The sequence below is a fragment of the Engraulis encrasicolus genome, chromosome 14 (genome assembly GCF_034702125.1).
Source record: "Engraulis encrasicolus isolate BLACKSEA-1 chromosome 14, IST_EnEncr_1.0, whole genome shotgun sequence".
NCBI classification, from domain to species: Eukaryota; Metazoa; Chordata; class Actinopteri; order Clupeiformes; family Engraulidae; genus Engraulis; species Engraulis encrasicolus.
In genome coordinates, this window is record NC_085870.1 from 16283700 (window position 1) to 16301199 (window position 17500).

The 17500-nt window shown below is 44.4% G+C and overlaps 1 protein-coding gene across 1 annotated transcript in view; it reads right to left on the reverse strand.

Moving 5' to 3' along the window:
• asic1b (acid-sensing (proton-gated) ion channel 1b) overlaps positions 1-17500 on the reverse strand; it is a 467890-nt gene that overhangs the window by 61121 nt on the left and 389269 nt on the right. Inside the window, exon 3 of the mRNA XM_063215097.1 lies at positions 7-157. Coding sequence (XP_063071167.1) covers positions 7-157 — 151 coding nt within the window. The remainder of the gene's footprint in view (positions 1-6; positions 158-17500) is intronic.

The following is a 17500-nucleotide window of genomic DNA, read 5'->3' on the forward strand; positions in this document are numbered from 1 at the left end:
ATGTACCTGTTTCTCCCCACACTGGCAAGTACTCGTCTTGTTGGATGTCCAGCATGATCTCCAGGCCGTTGCCCATGCCTCCTTTCATGGTCACCTTTAGGGGGCGCCCATCCTGCCCCGAGTTGAAGGTGTAGCACTTCCCGTAGCGTGTGAAGATCTGAAGAAGAAACACACAAAAAAAGAGGAGAGGAGAGGAGAGGATGAGAGAGATGAGCAGAATGAATAACCAATCAACCCCCTAAAGCTGATTTGATGGAAATCACATTATCACTCACACACATGTACTCACACGCACACGCACACGCACACGCACGCGCACGCGCACGCGCACGCGCACGCACACACACACACACACACACACACACACACACACACACACACACACACACACTCAAACACTGTCTCTCACACACACACAGAGTAATAAATCATTAAACTTTCTTGCCTCGTGGCCCCAAACTGTCTGAATGGGTGACAGTGACACCACACACAAGAGGATGCAAATGGTTCCCATTATGCTCCCAAAGCTAAAGCTAGGCAAATAGTTGATATTAAATCCCTCCTCCTCCTCATACTATTCCACCGCATACACACACACCCTCACACACCCTCATACATCCCGACCCCACAATCCCCTACAGTGTGCAGGCAATAACAACAGCAGCGAGCAGAGTATGACACACACACACACACACACTCATTCACACACGCGCGCTCTCTCACTCACACACACACACACACACACACGCACAAACATGCACACACACACACACACACACACACGCGCACACACACACACACACACACACACACACACACACACACACAGACACACACACAGACACACACACACACACACACACGCACAAACATGCACACACACACACACACACACACACAAACACACACACGCATACACTCACACTCACACGCAAACACACACACACACACACACACACACACACACACACACACACACACACACACACACACACACACACACACACACACACACACACACACACACACGTACACACACGTACACACACACACACAGTATGCCTCTACCTGAGATACACAAGAGGTAATATTGTGTTTGTCACTCTGAGTAGCAGGGCAAAAAAGCCTCACCGCGGACAAAATGACACATAAACAGTTACCAACGGCAGCAAATAGGCTGCGATATTAAAGGCCATCATCTGACATCAAGAGCATCTTGCTCCCCCAATGGCTCTAAATGGCTGGGGCCGTATTGCCGACGCCAAAATGAAGCAGACGCGGGCAGGCGAAATGGCTTTCATTGAATTGCGCACGCTGCCGGATGCACAGCACACCGTGGCATTACCCGGCTGATCTTGTCTGAATGACTGACGTGAGAGCGCCTGAAATAGAATCAGCGTATCACAGGAGCGGGGATTGTCGTATCCAACCACCCACACACATGTACGCACGCACGCATGCATGCACATACACGCACACACATGCTCCCACACATGCGCGCGCGCGCACACACACACACACACACACACACACACACACACACACACACACACACACACACACACACACACACACACACACACACACACACACACACACACACACACTAACACACTTACAGGCCCCGGAGGAGGCCTTGTGAGTGTACTGTACGCCCCCCTGTCAGACAGACATGCATGAACAGCGCCGCTCTGAGACATATCTGTGGACACGGATGGCTGGCCAGCAGCAACATGCATGAGGAGAGCGACAGAGGAAGAGACACCAGAGAGAGGGAAGAAGAGAGAGAGGAGAGTAAAGGAAGAGGAAAATGGATACAGATAAGACTAGTGGTTCTCAACCTTTATTGAACAAACACCCCCCTTGACGTCATCATAAGCCTTCCAATGCCCCCTTGACCTAATTATAAGCCTGCCATCGCCCCATTTAGTACTAGACCTTAGTAATAGACTAAGGCACCTCAATTGCAACTGAGCGCCACCGCCGCACTCCCTTTAGCTGAATCCTTCTCAACGCCCACCAAGGGCTCTCAAAAGGCCCCCCTGGAGGGGCTTTAGAGCCCCCGTTGAGAAGGACTAAGATAGACGGAAGCACAGAGGCAGAGATAGGAGGATGAGAAGTGGAACAAACAGGGGAGAGCCGAGGGTGCAGTGAAGTGAAGTTCAGAGAGAGAGAGAAAGAGAGAGATCAGAAAAGGGCGAGAAACGAAAGAGTAGATAGAAGAAAGTGTGCGGAGGGCAGGAGTTGAGGGGTTGAGGGGTAGAATGATATGGAAAGACAGAAAAGAGAGCTGGAGGGAGAAAAAGAGGGTGAAACGAGAAAGGGAGAGAGAGAGAGAGAGAGAGAGAGAGAGAGAGAGAGAGAGAGAGAGAGAGAGAGAGAGAGAGAGAGAGGGGGAGAGGAGAAAAGAAAGAGAGGGCAAAGAGTAAGAAACAGAACAGAGAAGAATGAAGACAGAAGTCAGAGAAAAAAGCAGACCACAGTGTAGCAAGAGCCAGAGGGGACAGAAAACGAGTGAGGAAGAGCAAGATAAAGGATTAAAGGAGAAGTGAAAATGACAGAGAGATAGAAGAAGAAGAAGAAGAAGAAGAAGAAGAAGAAGAAGAAGAAGAAGAAGAAGAAGAAGAAGAAGAAGGAGAGAGAGAGAGAGAGAGAGAGAGAGAGCGAGAGAGAGAGAGGGAGGGAGGGAGGGAGAGGGAGACGTGTTCTGACTGCTTGGCACTGCAGTGGGTTTCTTCTCTGTAACATAAGAAAGATCACAGTCCTCTCAGTAAGATGAGAGCTGCTCAAACACTCACTCTACCTCCAGCCCCCCATGTGCCTTTCATAAGTCAAAGGTACGAGGACAAGTCTTTTATTGACATACGGTAACTTAAGAAAATGGAGAATCGGAAGTGCTGCAAGATCCAAGTCTCTTTAGGAAACATGAGTGCTCTAACAGTCATTGAGGAAACCAAGCACTGTGGTTTCTTTTTTTTTCATTTCTTCAAGACAATGACTGACTGATGTGTTCAGTCCTTTGTAGTCTTTCTCAGCTCTTGGACATTTTTTATTATTCTGCAAGAAACAGTGACTCAAGTCTTTATAAAACTACAGCACCATTGATGTCATAAAATGCCATGTCTGTTTGGCTTGTGGAAAAAGCGGTGAAGAAACACCCGAGTGAAAAGCACAGTTGTCATCGAAACGGTTACAGTTTAGATATCAAGTTAAAAATGTCAAGAAACAGCAAGAGTCATGGCACTTTAGACCTTTAAGCTTTTATTTACTCTTCGCACTGCTGAGATATAGGGGAGCGTGTTTCACTCACAGTGACATTGACTTTAAAGCCCCCCCACACATGCACGCACACGCACACGCACACGCACACGCACACGCGCACACGCACACGCACACGCACACACACACACACACACACACACACACACACACACACACACAGGGAGGCAGGCATTCGGGCAGGCATTCAGGCAGGCAGGCAGGCAGGCATACATACGCAAGCAGGCACACACTCACACACAAATGCACACAGGCATACACGCATGCACACACACATGCACACACGCACGCATGCATGCAGGCTCGCACTCACACACACACACAACTACTGTATGGGAGACTGCCTAGCTGAATCCAATTTTCTATGTTTTATTTTCTGCCTTTTCATGCTTTTTCAGGTATAGCGCAACTAATGCTCTGTCTTGGTGCAAACCCAGTGTTGGGTTACCACAAATCATGGAGGGAAGAAAATGCAACTCAGTGGGAGGGCTGAAAACAATGACATCTGGGTTAAGACCTTACTTGAAAGGCGCTATATAAAACCAAGTTATTATTATTATTATTAATAATAAGATAAAGTCTGTATGCAATCTCTGAATACTGCCAATCATCCATGTTCTGATCAATCAACCTTGGCTGTATGTCACTGGGTTTCTTTTTGGACCTCCAAGATATTTCACACTTCATCAGGCTTCTTGCACTTCTCACCAAGTGATAACAAGAGAACCAAGAATCAAACGCTATGCTTTAAAGTTCTGGGCCGTTGAATGCAGAGCTGTGAGTTGTAGACTACAGTACACCCTCCAGTTGTCCACAGATTACGGTAACAGGCTCTCCATCACCAGGCCAGGTCCATAGAAGACTCTTTTGGGTGATAGATACAGTACAATGCCGTAGCCCCTTAAGCCTCGTTCACACACGTCGCTTAGTTACTCGCTTATTGAATTAAGTCAATAGAATGTCTATGTGCTCCTGCGAGACGAGGAGGCGAGTAGGCGAGTAGGCGAGTACTGTACAAGCGATGCGATGTGGGCCGATCCCGAGTTCAAAATATTTTAACTTCGAGCGAGGCGAGTAAGCGAGTAACCAATTGGAAGGCAGAGTTCGGTACTTCTCGCCTGTGCATTGGCAGTTAAAGCCGCGGTAACGTTTCACGAACGTTTCATGAGAGAGTGGCGAGAGTGGCGAGAAGCTAATAACTAGCAGAGATGTGTGTGAACGTAGCTTTAGTGGTGACAGGCGGGGCCGTGGCCAAATGGTTCAGGAGATGGGCTTTAGATCAGAGGGTTGCAGGTTCGAATCTCACCCGTCCACTCCCTACCTCCCCACTCCATGGCTGAGGTGTCCTTGAGCAAGGCAGCTAACCCCATAATGCTCCAACGACTGTAACCGTACCGATACCAATACTAATGCTGAAAAATAATAACTGTAAGTGGCTTTGGATAAAAACGTCAGCTAAATGTAATGCAATGGTGACAGTCCCACTAATGGGCCGATTCACTGTTGAATAGTACTCCAACTGGTATGTCATAATAACAACATTAATATGACGTTACCAACACGATTTGCTGAAAAAAAAAAAAAAAACAGAACTACATGAAAGTCTTAACTCAACAGCTTAAGACTTGGTCATTGCAATTTTGGGAACAAGGCCAGCATCTGGCTCTTAGCTCTTTTGAGCGTGTATACTGCACTTGTGATTTTCAATCAACCCAAAAGGACCCATGTTACTCCTCTATTTATTGAGTTGCACTGGTTACCGATCGCCGCCCGGATCAAGCACAAGGCATTGACCCTTGCCTACAAAACCATCACAGGAACGGCCCCAGCTCATCTGAAGGACCTACTAACGCCCTATGTTACTGGAAGAGAACTGCGCTCATCCAGCACAAGCCGTCTGGCTCTGCCATCCAGTCGCTCTAGGTACTCCCAGTCAAGATTGTTCTCCGTTGTGGTACCCAAGTGGTGGAACGGTCTCCCAGAGGCAGCAAGACTAAGCACATCTCTTGCAGCCTTCAAGAAACAACTAAAGACCTTCCTCTTTCGAGAGAATCTACTAGACTAATGCTTGAGCTGGCCTTGCCCCAGGGCAGACTCCTGACATGATGTTTAGTTTAGTTTGTGTGTGTGTGTTTGTGTGTGTGTGTACTCGTTATTTACTCTTAAAAAAAAAAAAAAACTAACCCCTCTTTGCAACTGCACTTGTTGTTCTGTATATCTCCTGTGCACTTTGTATTTGCTTGTGATGTTGGCTTGATTATGTCCTCTTTTGAAAGTCACTTTGGTTATAAAGCGTCTGCCAAATGCAATGTAATGTAATGTAATGTAATGTAATGTAATGTAATGTGATCAGTTGTTTCATATCTTAGGCTGACCCAGAGGTGTTCAAGCGTTGGCTGTGACCAGCTTTCTATGGCAGCTTGCTACCTACTGCAGAAGAACATGATGAATATGAATAATACAGGGTAAAAAGTGTTATTATTATTATTATTATTATATCCTCAGCAAATGGAACTTGAGAGTAATGAAGCAGAAATGAAAATCTTGTTTTTGTAAAACGGTCCGCTGAAAGTCCTGTTTGTTTGACATTGCGTGAAACACTGATTAATTCTTGATATTTACACACCTATAATGTGGTGTTGGAATTGTATTGCACTTGCATATCAATTCGTAAAAAGCTCATTGCTGCTGTAAACAAGCTGTTTTGTTGTGGCCACATTAGAAATAAGTGGACTGAAAACAGAGCAAATCAAAAGGAGAAATACATGTATTTGAAATTCCTCTTGGCGCTATTATTGCAAAGTGTTTGGCATGAGGACCACAGTAGAGAACTGTATTGGGCGGGTTTTCTCGTTTCTCTCCCGCCCGCTCCCGCTGAATATTAGACCATTACCGCCCGCTCCCTCAGGGCTTGCGCACCGTGCCCGCCCAGTCCCGCGGTGTTGTCCACTCCCACTCCCGCATGCTGGTCTCTTGGTGCATTGGAATAGGCTTCGCGCTTCTGTTTTGTTTAGGCTACGTTAATTTTCATAAGCGAAATAACTGCAGCTTTTTCTATTTTTCTCCGAATGTAGGCTAATTAAATATTTAAACAGGGCTGCTTGAATGACCTGCTAACCCATAATGCCAATGCATGACAACCCAATAGAATCAAATTTGATTTCGTTTTATTAACACAAACCAACAAACAAAAATCAAAATTTGCAGTCACATGGCAGAAAAAACAATTATTCGTCAGATTTTGCAGGTATTCTGCTTGAAAAAATGCTGGCAGATTCTGTCGGCAACAGCTGGCATCATCGCGACGACCGGGTCTGTGTAACGCTTTGGTTCTTTGCTCCATTTTCGGAATTAATATGAAAAAGATGGGTTCATAACTTCAATTTTCCAGATAGCCTAACTCTGAAAACAGGCAACTGTTTTTTTATTGTAATTTATAACAAGTAGCCTAGCGCCATATGTGTTTTGTAGAGATATGCCTACAAATGACATGGATGGCAAGTCAGCTTGAGACGTTGCCTACAGATCTGACAGAAAGACTGGCTCCGCCGTAGGCCAACCTGCACACTTAGTACAGTACCCAAGTTGGGGCATGATTTAATATTGTGATGTTTTACGCAGCACAGCCGCAGCGACATTTCAGCACACAAACAACTGAAGACGTCCGGCATCAGCGTGTGATCCTTCCATTCACTGAAGAAACTTTTCCAGTGCAAGGGTGGGAGATTTCGCCTTTTCATAGCGTTGCAGTTGACACAATTACGGCAGGGGAAAATACCTGAGGGGAGGTCACATAGCCAGTTATGAGGTGGAGTAGGCTATGTGTCTGCTGAGTCGGATAGCCTACTCTATCTTTCATAGGCAAATCTCGGGGGTTAGAAAATGATTGTCCAAATGTTGGGTCATTAGATAAGATGTGCCACTGTTTCTTTAGACCTATTGTGCTTGATGTCAATGAGTGAAAATATAGCCTATTAACCATGGCCAGTCGTGGTTTGTCTTGGTTGCGCACTTGTTTCTCCAACAAGGTACTTCTCTCCAGGCATTTAAATTAGGCTACCAGCATCACATTGACCAAAGTGCTCGTAGACTATTTTGGCCCGAGTCTCAAATTCGTCCTCTGTTCTGCAATATGTCGGTTTATCGCAATGTGGCAGATGGAAATAGCCTCTTAACGCACGTAGCCACCATCCGCCCTCTATGGCAAAACGTTTACTTTATTGTCAATTCTTGCGCGTCCGCAGAACTTGCAGTACAGATTGAAACGCAGGCCAGAATATTCACGAGCATTCGTCAATACGGGATATGATGCTAGTGGTAATTTAAGTGCATGCCTGAAGGCACACAATTCTGCGAACACATATGGCACTACTTACAATGGATTAAAAAAATTGGATCTAAGCACTGCAAAGCGTTACATGGACCCATCGGGGGTAGGGTAGGGTAGGCCTATAGCCTATGCAATATGCTGATAGCATTGCAATTGACCAAATAATGTAGGCCTAGATAAACAATATACTTCTTCATATATAGCCTCAATAACGGGACCAACTCGGCCTCCAGCATTGACCACTGCGAGCTGTTACAATAAGGGTGTAGTCAAGATTGCAATGAATTTGCAATATGTAGGCTAATTCTGCAGTGGTTTGCATTATTTGTATGCATTATTTATGAGTAAAATAAATAGTTCAATTAACAACTATCAGGTCTAGGCCAATAGACTACTTTTTTTTCAATATCGGCCCCCTTTTCTACTGGAAAGCGGTGACCAAATGCGAGCTTTAACAGTGCAATTAGTTGCCAAGATAAATGCGGCTGCATCAGGATGTCGTTTGCAAAATGACTTAGCCTATGTTAAATTTGTTGCTTAAATAACTAATATGTTTAGGCTACTAAAATTAATTTGATGGTGTACTTCAACTGAAAACACGTACCAGCTATCTTCTGCAACATGGGGCAGCTGTCATTCTGAATGACATAAGGCGCTATGCCCTCTCGGCCGACACGGCGTGAAACTAGTGAGTCGAGTCCTGTGCCGCCCGCACAACTCCACTGTATTTGAATTCTCCGCCCACTCCCTCCCGCAGCTTTACCAACACCGCCCGCTCCCGCGAGATTTGCGTTGGGTCCTGCGGGACCCAGCGGGTCCCAATCCCAATGCAGGTCTCTAGACCACAGTCCTTTCATTTTGTGGCAAAGCTCAATCGAACAGTCTGCCATGCACTATCATTATATTACCATGTTATTACGCCTACTCATTAGGGGTGGTACGGTTCACAAATGTCACGGTTCGGTCCATATCACGGTTTCAAGGTCACGGTTTTCGGTTTTGTACGGTTCTGTTTTGTTTTTGTTTTTTTAAATAAAATGAATTATATAAAAAATTGAATGAAAATGTAAGCTTATCATGGGTATGTTGAATTTGACTTCATTTAACCCAACTGAAAGAGGAAAGATATCAATGATTTTAACATGCTTCCATTTATTTCAAAAAAAGGGAGAACCAAGTCCTAACTTTTAAGTTGACAAATATTCAAATATGACATGCTATAACACATTTGACGTGTAAAAATAAAACAGCTACACTCCTGTAGGTAGTGGGACCATTAGGTCAGTGTAGTATGACTATTTTGGTTAATGACACACTGAGAACGAATTGGACTTTTATTTTGATACCGCTTTCTGCGAGTTTTGCGCTTATGAATCAGTTGCTTCCTATCATGAAACTGCCGGCCGTGAGAAGCATAGAAGTAAAATCAGAAGTCAAATTCAATTCTAAGTGAACAAGTGATAGGGTTTTGTTATGTTAGAATGTGAAAGTTAAGGTAACAAATAATTTTAAAAGATCGTTTTTTTAGAAGTGTATGCACAAGAATGTTTCACAAAACTCCTGTGAAGCTGAGCCTTTTAAAACAGTCAAATTTTATTTTTGTTATAGTGTTAAACATCAATGTTAACTAGGCAACAGCACAAAGTCCCCTTCCGTCCATCAGAGTTTAACTAGCTACATATAATTAGGCCTACAGTTGATTGCAGTTAAGGACAGCACAGTGAATCTGATGGATATGTTCAATTATCTCGCATTTTGCCGTCCGGAATCCCCATTCAATGCCACGTGGATATAGCCTACACTAGGCTACTGTAACGTAAGTCATAGTCTACTTTGTTCTGCTAATCTGTCCTTGTTTGTAGGCCTAAATTCATGTTCATTTAATTTAAAATGGTCAGCATAAAGGCTGGGAACAGTCACTTGCGCTAACGTGGAGAGAGAGGGGGAGAGGGTGACGCTGCTGACCGACCTGCACTTGCTTGTAGGCTACTGTAGCCTAGTCAGCTGGCGCATGCTGTTACATTATGTCTTTCAGTTGGCTGATAGAAATCAGTCTTTCCACACTCAATATCCTACGTTGTCTTTGTGTTTTATCCTTGTAAAAGTAGTAGGATTTTAATAGCGTCGTCCGCCGGTGGTCACTCTATTTTTTTTTTTTTGAAACCGTGGGCACCGTGCGGTTGCCCACTACCCCGTTCCGTGACAGGCAAACCGTACGGTCTCGGTTTGCAACGCAAACCGTACCATGCCTAATACTCATAATGATATCCATTAGCTCTCTATGGGGCTGTTCATGCCAAGAACTATAACATCAGTGCTAACTAAAACAACGAGACCTTTTATAATACAATTATTCTAAACTTTGTGGGGGGATAGCAAACCTCCAATGGCAGCTCTACTACAACGTTTATGGCGGCGCTGACAGATGTTGCTGGAATCGCTTTCAGAGCAATTTAATGAGCGATGAAAGCACTATAGAAAAGTGGGATTGATTTAAATGTATCACGTGACTCTTTTTTTTGTTTACACTATTTTCCATTATGATTTTGATGAGTTGTCATACATTTCATAGTTCCTTCTGTGAATGGGACTTCAGTTCATCCCCAGTTCATGGATGGCTATGGATGGGTATGTATGAGAAATACAGTATCAATGGCTAAAATGCCTATTACTGCGGCTGCATGTCTATTCTCCCTGTGGATTACTTACGGTATAGTTGGAGAAAATTTATACCAATGTCACTGTGAGGCTAATGGACCACTGAAGTTCCCCCTGGGGGGGTGGGGGGTGGGATGGAAAGCTTGCAGTACAATGATTGGGTTTAAGAAAAGTGTGTGTGTGGGACAGGGGGCATCCCTTTTATGTCGTTTCTCATTCTATGATAAGTCAATCTTCAAGCAAAGCACGCACATCTTCAATTATAATTTTTCCTCTTCATTTTCCCAGTCTCATCCAAAAAATATAGGCCTATATATGTCTAAAATGACATATTGAACTATGCAAATATCAGCCTTTGGAGTAGACTGAAGGATTCGAGGAAGCGCTGCGTTTAGAGCTCTCATATTCTCTTCAGGCTCTCTCCGCTCTGCCATCTACAACACACACACACACACACGCGCGCACGCACGCACGCGCGCACACAAACACACACACATGCACGCACGTCTCTCCACACACACACACGCACGCGCACACATGCACGCACAGATTGCTCTCTCTGCTGTCTTTCTCCACACACGCACACGCACAGGCACAGGCACACACACACACGCACACGCACGCACACACACACACACAAACACACACATGCACACACACAGACACACACACACACACACACACACACACACACACACACACACACACACACAGAGCTTGCTCTCTCCTCTCGTCTCCTCTCTGGTTCTTGTGATGTGATTACAGGTCTGTGCGGAGCGGGCAGCCGTTGATCTTCCTGTCTGTCATGTCATGTGTGGGGCCGAGGACCGCAGGGTCGCCTTTCTCATTACGACACCCCCAATGCATTATGGGGCGGCCGCGGCACACAAACACAAGAAGCAGCCCCATAATTAATCAGCCGCCTCTCTTGGGCCTGGTAGTGTGTGTGTGTGTGTGTGTGTGTATGTGTGTGTGTGTGTGTGTGTGTGTGTGTGTGTGTGTGTGTGTGTGTGTGTGTGTGTGTGTGTGTGTGTGTGTGTGTGTGTGTGTGTGTGTGTGTGTGTGTGTGTGTGTGATTTTGTGAACACAAGCGGACCCATAATTAATCAGTCTGTTCTCTGATCGCCCACACATCACATAACAGGCTTGACAGGCTCGGACCTGCTGTGTGTGTGTGTGTGTGTGTGTGTGTGTGTGTGTGTGTATGTGTGTGTGTGGCCACAACAGGCAGCAAATGTCTCAGAGTGAGCATCTTAGGCCAGTGTGTGTGTCTGTGTGTGTGTGTGTGTGTGTGTGTGTGTGTGTGTGTGTGTGTGTGTGTGTGTGTGTGTGTGTGTGTGTGTGTGTGGCCACTAGAGACGGCGTCTCAGCGTGTACGTGTTATGCCTCTCCATTAAGTGGACAATGCTTCCTAGCCACCAGTGAGCAGATTAAAGTGCTGTACACAGTGGATGCCTCAACGTTTTTATTCACCTTCCCCTCTATAATCTTAACGGACAATGTAAAGGAGGCATATTGACACTGCATTTGTGCAGGATGAGTGCTGTGTGCAGCTGCATATCTGGGATGGGTTTCTCGAAAGTGTAGTTGTTAGCCAGTTAGCAACTTGGGTAGTTGCCAATGGGAAATTGCATTGCAAACAAAAAAAGTAGCTAACTTAGTCAACAACTATGGTTTCGAGAAATGCACCCCTGGGTAGATATTCATTCTACACAAATCTCCTCTTGTAATGCAGTGCACGTTAGAGAAGGCACATACAGTATTCAGATACAGTATTCAGATCAGATCAATAAACAGCAAGTGTTGATACACAGTTAAAAATGCAGAGCTAATTCGTATGTAGAAAGCAATGCAATACTGACATTCCTATGCAGAGACTATCCAATTGATTTTATAATTTACATGTCCTACACAACTAGGGTTGCCAAAAATGAATAAAATACAGGACAGTTCATTTTGGTGGGGGTCTGGGGGTTGTATTTCTAAGATGTAATTTCCTGCATTTTAACACATTTTAATGCCTGATTCGGAACCCATACTTTTACTTATAAATACGGGACGATTCTGTATTTCAAAGGATGGTTGGCAAGCTTATACACAACTGAAATAATTTTGTAGAAAAGTATCAACATTTGGTAGGCGTACATATGCGCTTTGTCAAATGCCTGAAATTCACCATTTCTAAAAGATAAGTGCGACATGCACTTTACTGCATGTACGAGAGAGGGAGGTTTGGATCATTGGGTTAATGTCATGCGGTCTTGATGTACATTTGTTTTTTCAGTTTACTCATTTCAGTTATTTCTGTGAAAAAGCAAAACAAAAAAAACTCTGGTGGGCCAGATGCTGCCCGCAGGTCGTATGTTTGACACCCCTGTTATTGAGCGTATTTGGTCCAAGAGTACTCTCTAAGTGCTGAATTAACACTGCATTTTACTGTGTACCTTGTCATACCTCCCCCGTTGCAATCCAACCATCTATCAATGAAAAAACATATTTGCAGAGTCAGAGCCAGTTTATGGTATCTGTAAACTTGACCAGTGATAAAGTCAGTCAGGCAGAACATATCTGCCGACCAGGACTGCTTGTGAAAGTACATATTCAAGCGCTGGATCTCATCTCATCTCATCTCATCTCATCTCATCTCATCTCATCTCATCTCATCTCATCTCATCTCATCTCATCTCACTTTCAGGTAAAATCACCCAGTTCACAGTGGCATGTCGCATTATATGAAATCCATAATCTTGTATTTGGCTATTGTATTCTTTCATGGCGCTGATCTTCTCTTCTTAGCACTGCAAGAAGAGGCACTCTTATCTGCCGACCAGGACTGCTTGTGAAAGTACATATTCAAGCGCAGGATCTATCTCATCTCATCTCATCTCATCTCATCTCATCTCATCTCATCTCACTTTCAATATCAATATCAATATCAATATAAATCACCCAGTTCACAGTGGCATGTCGCATTATATGAAATCCATAATCTTGTATTTTTCTATTGTATTCTTTGTCGTGCTGATCTTCTCTTCTTAGCACTGCAACCGATTTGCTGTCTGGAAATAGCAGGTGCATTAGCAGCAGATGTATTTGTTTACCCTTCACCGCACCTTATTATCTGCATTGCCTTTAGAGGCAAACACCTGTGGATCAGCCAAATATGAACACATGTTTCCAAAGCAGACAAATGGTGACAAATTGTCTCTTGAACCCCACAGATGCTATCACACCTGAGATGGCAAATAGAGTCACTCCATAATAATAGCTCTAGACTGCAGAGGGAGAAATCAGATTTCGACTACAGTACTGTACACTCGCCTCCAAAAGAGTTGTCGCCTACCCATCTGTTTGGAATAACAGCTAATAACCTGACTTTCAATTAATCACTTGGCTTCAGAAGTCACTCATATGAAAGCTACAACCCTCTCGAATGAAAATGTATGTACAAAAATAAATTTCATGCACCAAAGAAAGATTGACCCTTTAATGAACACAGACAGGGCAGATTTTGACAAGACAAAAGTTTTGTCGCCTATCGAACATAATGTGAAAATGAGCAGATAAGTCACTTCAAAACACTTCAAATACGCAGATCGGGTGTCATACTTAACCACTGGTTCACTCACACCTCTCCAGAAAATCAACTTTGGCCTCAGGTGTATGTTTAGGGTCGTTGTAATCATGGAAAGCAACACAATGAAAATCAATGGAGTTCAATGAGAGATGGTGACATATTTGCTATTTGTAGAGCAATACATTTTTAACTTCATGATGTAATCAATGATAAAAGCCCTCACACACCAGCAGCATGCATGCAGCTCCACATAAGAGCTGTATCCCTCCCATGTTTGACTTTAGGCACCATGTATTTTTTCCAAATTCTTCACATTTAACAACAAAGAAGTCTCTCCCACTGTCCTGTCTCAAAAAAGCCAGCCAAGAGTATGTCAGGCCTAATTCTGACAAAAATGAAGGCTAATGGGACTCATACTCTGAAATCAAGATCCCAAGATCAACCATTTTAGAACTGATAGAATCAGAACTATATGGTGTTGGAGATGAAGAATATGAATAAAGAGAAATGGTGCCTAAAGTGAAACATGGTACAGATACAGCTTTTATGAGGAGCTGCATGCATGCTGCAGGTGTTTGAGGGCTTTTGTCATTGATTAAATCATGAAGTTAAACATGTATTGCTCTACGAATAGCGAATATGTCCCCATCTCTCATTGAACTCCATTGATTTTCATTGTGTTGCTTTCCATGATTACAATGACCCTAAACATACACCTAAGGCCAAAGTCGATTTTCTGGAGAGGTGAGAGTGATTCAGTGATTAAGTATGACACCCAATCTGCGTATTTGAAGTGTTTTGAAGTGACTTATCTGCTCATTTTCACATTATGTTCCATAGGCGACAAAACTTTTGTCTTGTGAAAATCTGCCCTGTCTGTGTTCAATAAAGGGTCAATCTGTCTTTGGTGCATGAAATTTATTTTTGTGCATACATTTTCATTCGGGAGGGTTGTAGCTTTCATATGAGTGACTTCTGAAGCCAAGTGATTAATTGAAAGTCAGGTTATTAGCTGTTATTCCAAACAGATGGATAGGCGACAACTCTTTTGGAGGCGAGTGTAGATGCTGTTGCACAGATGAAACACAGCTTTTACACCCCAGTGGGCAGCAAAAAAAAATCACAATAAATAAATCTACCGGGTATGTGTAGCATCCACACTATACCACACATGCTCACACAAGCTGGCACGCACACTCGCACGCATGCATGAACACACGCACGCATGCACGCGCACAAACACACACACACACACAGACACAGACACAGACAGACACAGACACAGACACAGACACACACACACACACACACACACACACACACACACACACACACACACACACACACACACACACACACACACACACACACACACACACACACACACACACACACACACAGTTCCATGCCTGTCATTCCTTTTCCTTTGCTCAGCATTTCTGGCCTGCCTGATTGGCTATGCTATAGAGCTCATCTCCATAATGGGATAATAGGGGAGTTTGCCTTTATCCCTTCAACCAGAGCCATGGACGTAAGAGTTAGGCTAATCCCATTGCCCTCAGCGTTCCATTTTTACACAAAAATGGCGTCTCATGGAGCCCTCGACATATTCAGTAATTTAGAATTGACAGTTCCACTATACATGGGTTCTAAATGTTTGTTTTCCCCTGGCTGCGTGAACCTAGCTGCGCACAACTCAACCTCTGATTGTTGGAAACCGCTGTCGGTCAAAAAAATGAGCTCACGTGGTTGGCTGCCAGTGTCTTGCCCCTCCTCATAACATCGTGTATACTCATGAACGGCATGATGTTTTCCATGTGCGTAACACCCATTTGTGGGGGAAAACAACCCATGCAAGTCAATTGGTGATGTTGGGGTTTAATAAACGAAAGATACGGACCTGTAGACTAGCGTTATTCACGCGCAACATGCCGAAAACGTGTTGTGTTGCCGGCTGTTCAACTAATATAGCCAAACAGCCGTGGCTGAAGCATGGAATGTGCTCATTTAGGCTAGCTGATGTAGCATGTAAGTCAATGAGACATTCGGTTTGTTTTCACCCATAAAGGGGCGTAACGCAAATTTAAGAGCAAAGTACCCGGATGGCCGGTCATGAGTATACATACACTGCAAACCCATGTATAGTTCCAGGAAGTGTGCGTAGAACACAGAAAGTGTGGTAAAGCCACTGCCTAGAATTATTTGAATATTACATGAATCATGTCACCAACTGACGTCCTGTACCCAGGTTGTCAGAACTCTGAATTCCATGGCTCTGCCTTCAACCACAATGAATAATGCATCCTGGGAAATCCTAATGGCTAATGGCCTAATGTGGTCTTGAAATCAGATTGTCAGTTTGAATACCATTTCGTCCATGCCTGAAGTGCAGTATGCTCTTGAGCAAGGCACCTATCCCCACACTGCTCCAGGGATTGTAAACACCTTTACCTAAGTAACTGTAAGTTCCCTTGTTCACCCTTGGTCCTTAATGTACAGTAAGGCATACACCCCCCCCCTCCCCCCTTTGTATATGGTAGAGTGGGGCCACCAGGGAGGAGAAGGGGGAGGGAAAATATGAGAAGCATCCGCACATGACGGGTAAATGAGCAGGTGCGACAGCTGTCCATCACTCCTCGGGTCCTCCCGTTTCAAAAACATTACGTTTTAGATAGAAACATCAGCTAGGAGCAATGTAAAGTAATGTATGCTGTATTGTGTCAGTGAGAAAGCCACAGCTGCTCTAACTGATTGTCATTCAGAAGGGAATTCAGGTCTACGCTTCCAGCACACAGGTGGGGTCTGTCACCTGCAGAGAGCTGGAGAGCACATCTCAATTGTGTGTGTGTGTGTGTGTGTGTGTGTGTGTGTGTGTGTGTGTGTGTGTGTGTGTGTGTGTGTGTGTGTGTGTGTGTGTGTGTGTGTGTGTGTGTGTGTGTGTGTGTGGTGATATTATGATTGAACACTGAATATAAGCTGCAGGTGGGCATAGCTACTTACAGATAGAGGAAACTGTATTGTCGGAGAGAGAGGGGGAGAGAGAGAGAGAGAGAGAGAGAGAGAGAGAGAGAGAGAGAGAGAGAGAGAGAGAGAGAGAGAGAGAGAGGCAGAGACAAATACAGACACTGACACTGACACAGAGACAGACAGAGCCACTCTCTCTCTCTCTCTCTCTCTCTCTCTCTCTCTCTCTCTCTCTCTCTCTCTCTCTCTCTCTCTCTCTCTCTGTCCTCTGAATCTCACAGGCAGGTGGGCATCCAGTATCTATGCCCATCTCTATGTGAATGTGCATGGACGTGCGTGAAATTGTGATTGCCAAAATCACACGCTCATTCATTCTGTATGGATCTCTGACCCAGATGGGCAGAGCAACCCGCAGCGTGTTGACATACAGTCCCAAGAAAAAGTTTGTACACCCTTTGAAATTTCTTACCTTTCTGTTAAAATTGGTCATAAAACATGGTCTGATCTTCCCGGAAATCACAAGAAGGAACAACCAGAGTCTGCTTTAACTAATTCAACCCCAACATTTACAAGTTTTCATATTTTCATTGGCCATAAGATGTAAACATTCACAGGACAGCAAGGCATAAGTAAGTACACCCTAGCATTCAATAGGTTTTAACCCTAAGTTAGTCACAATAACCTCAACCAGA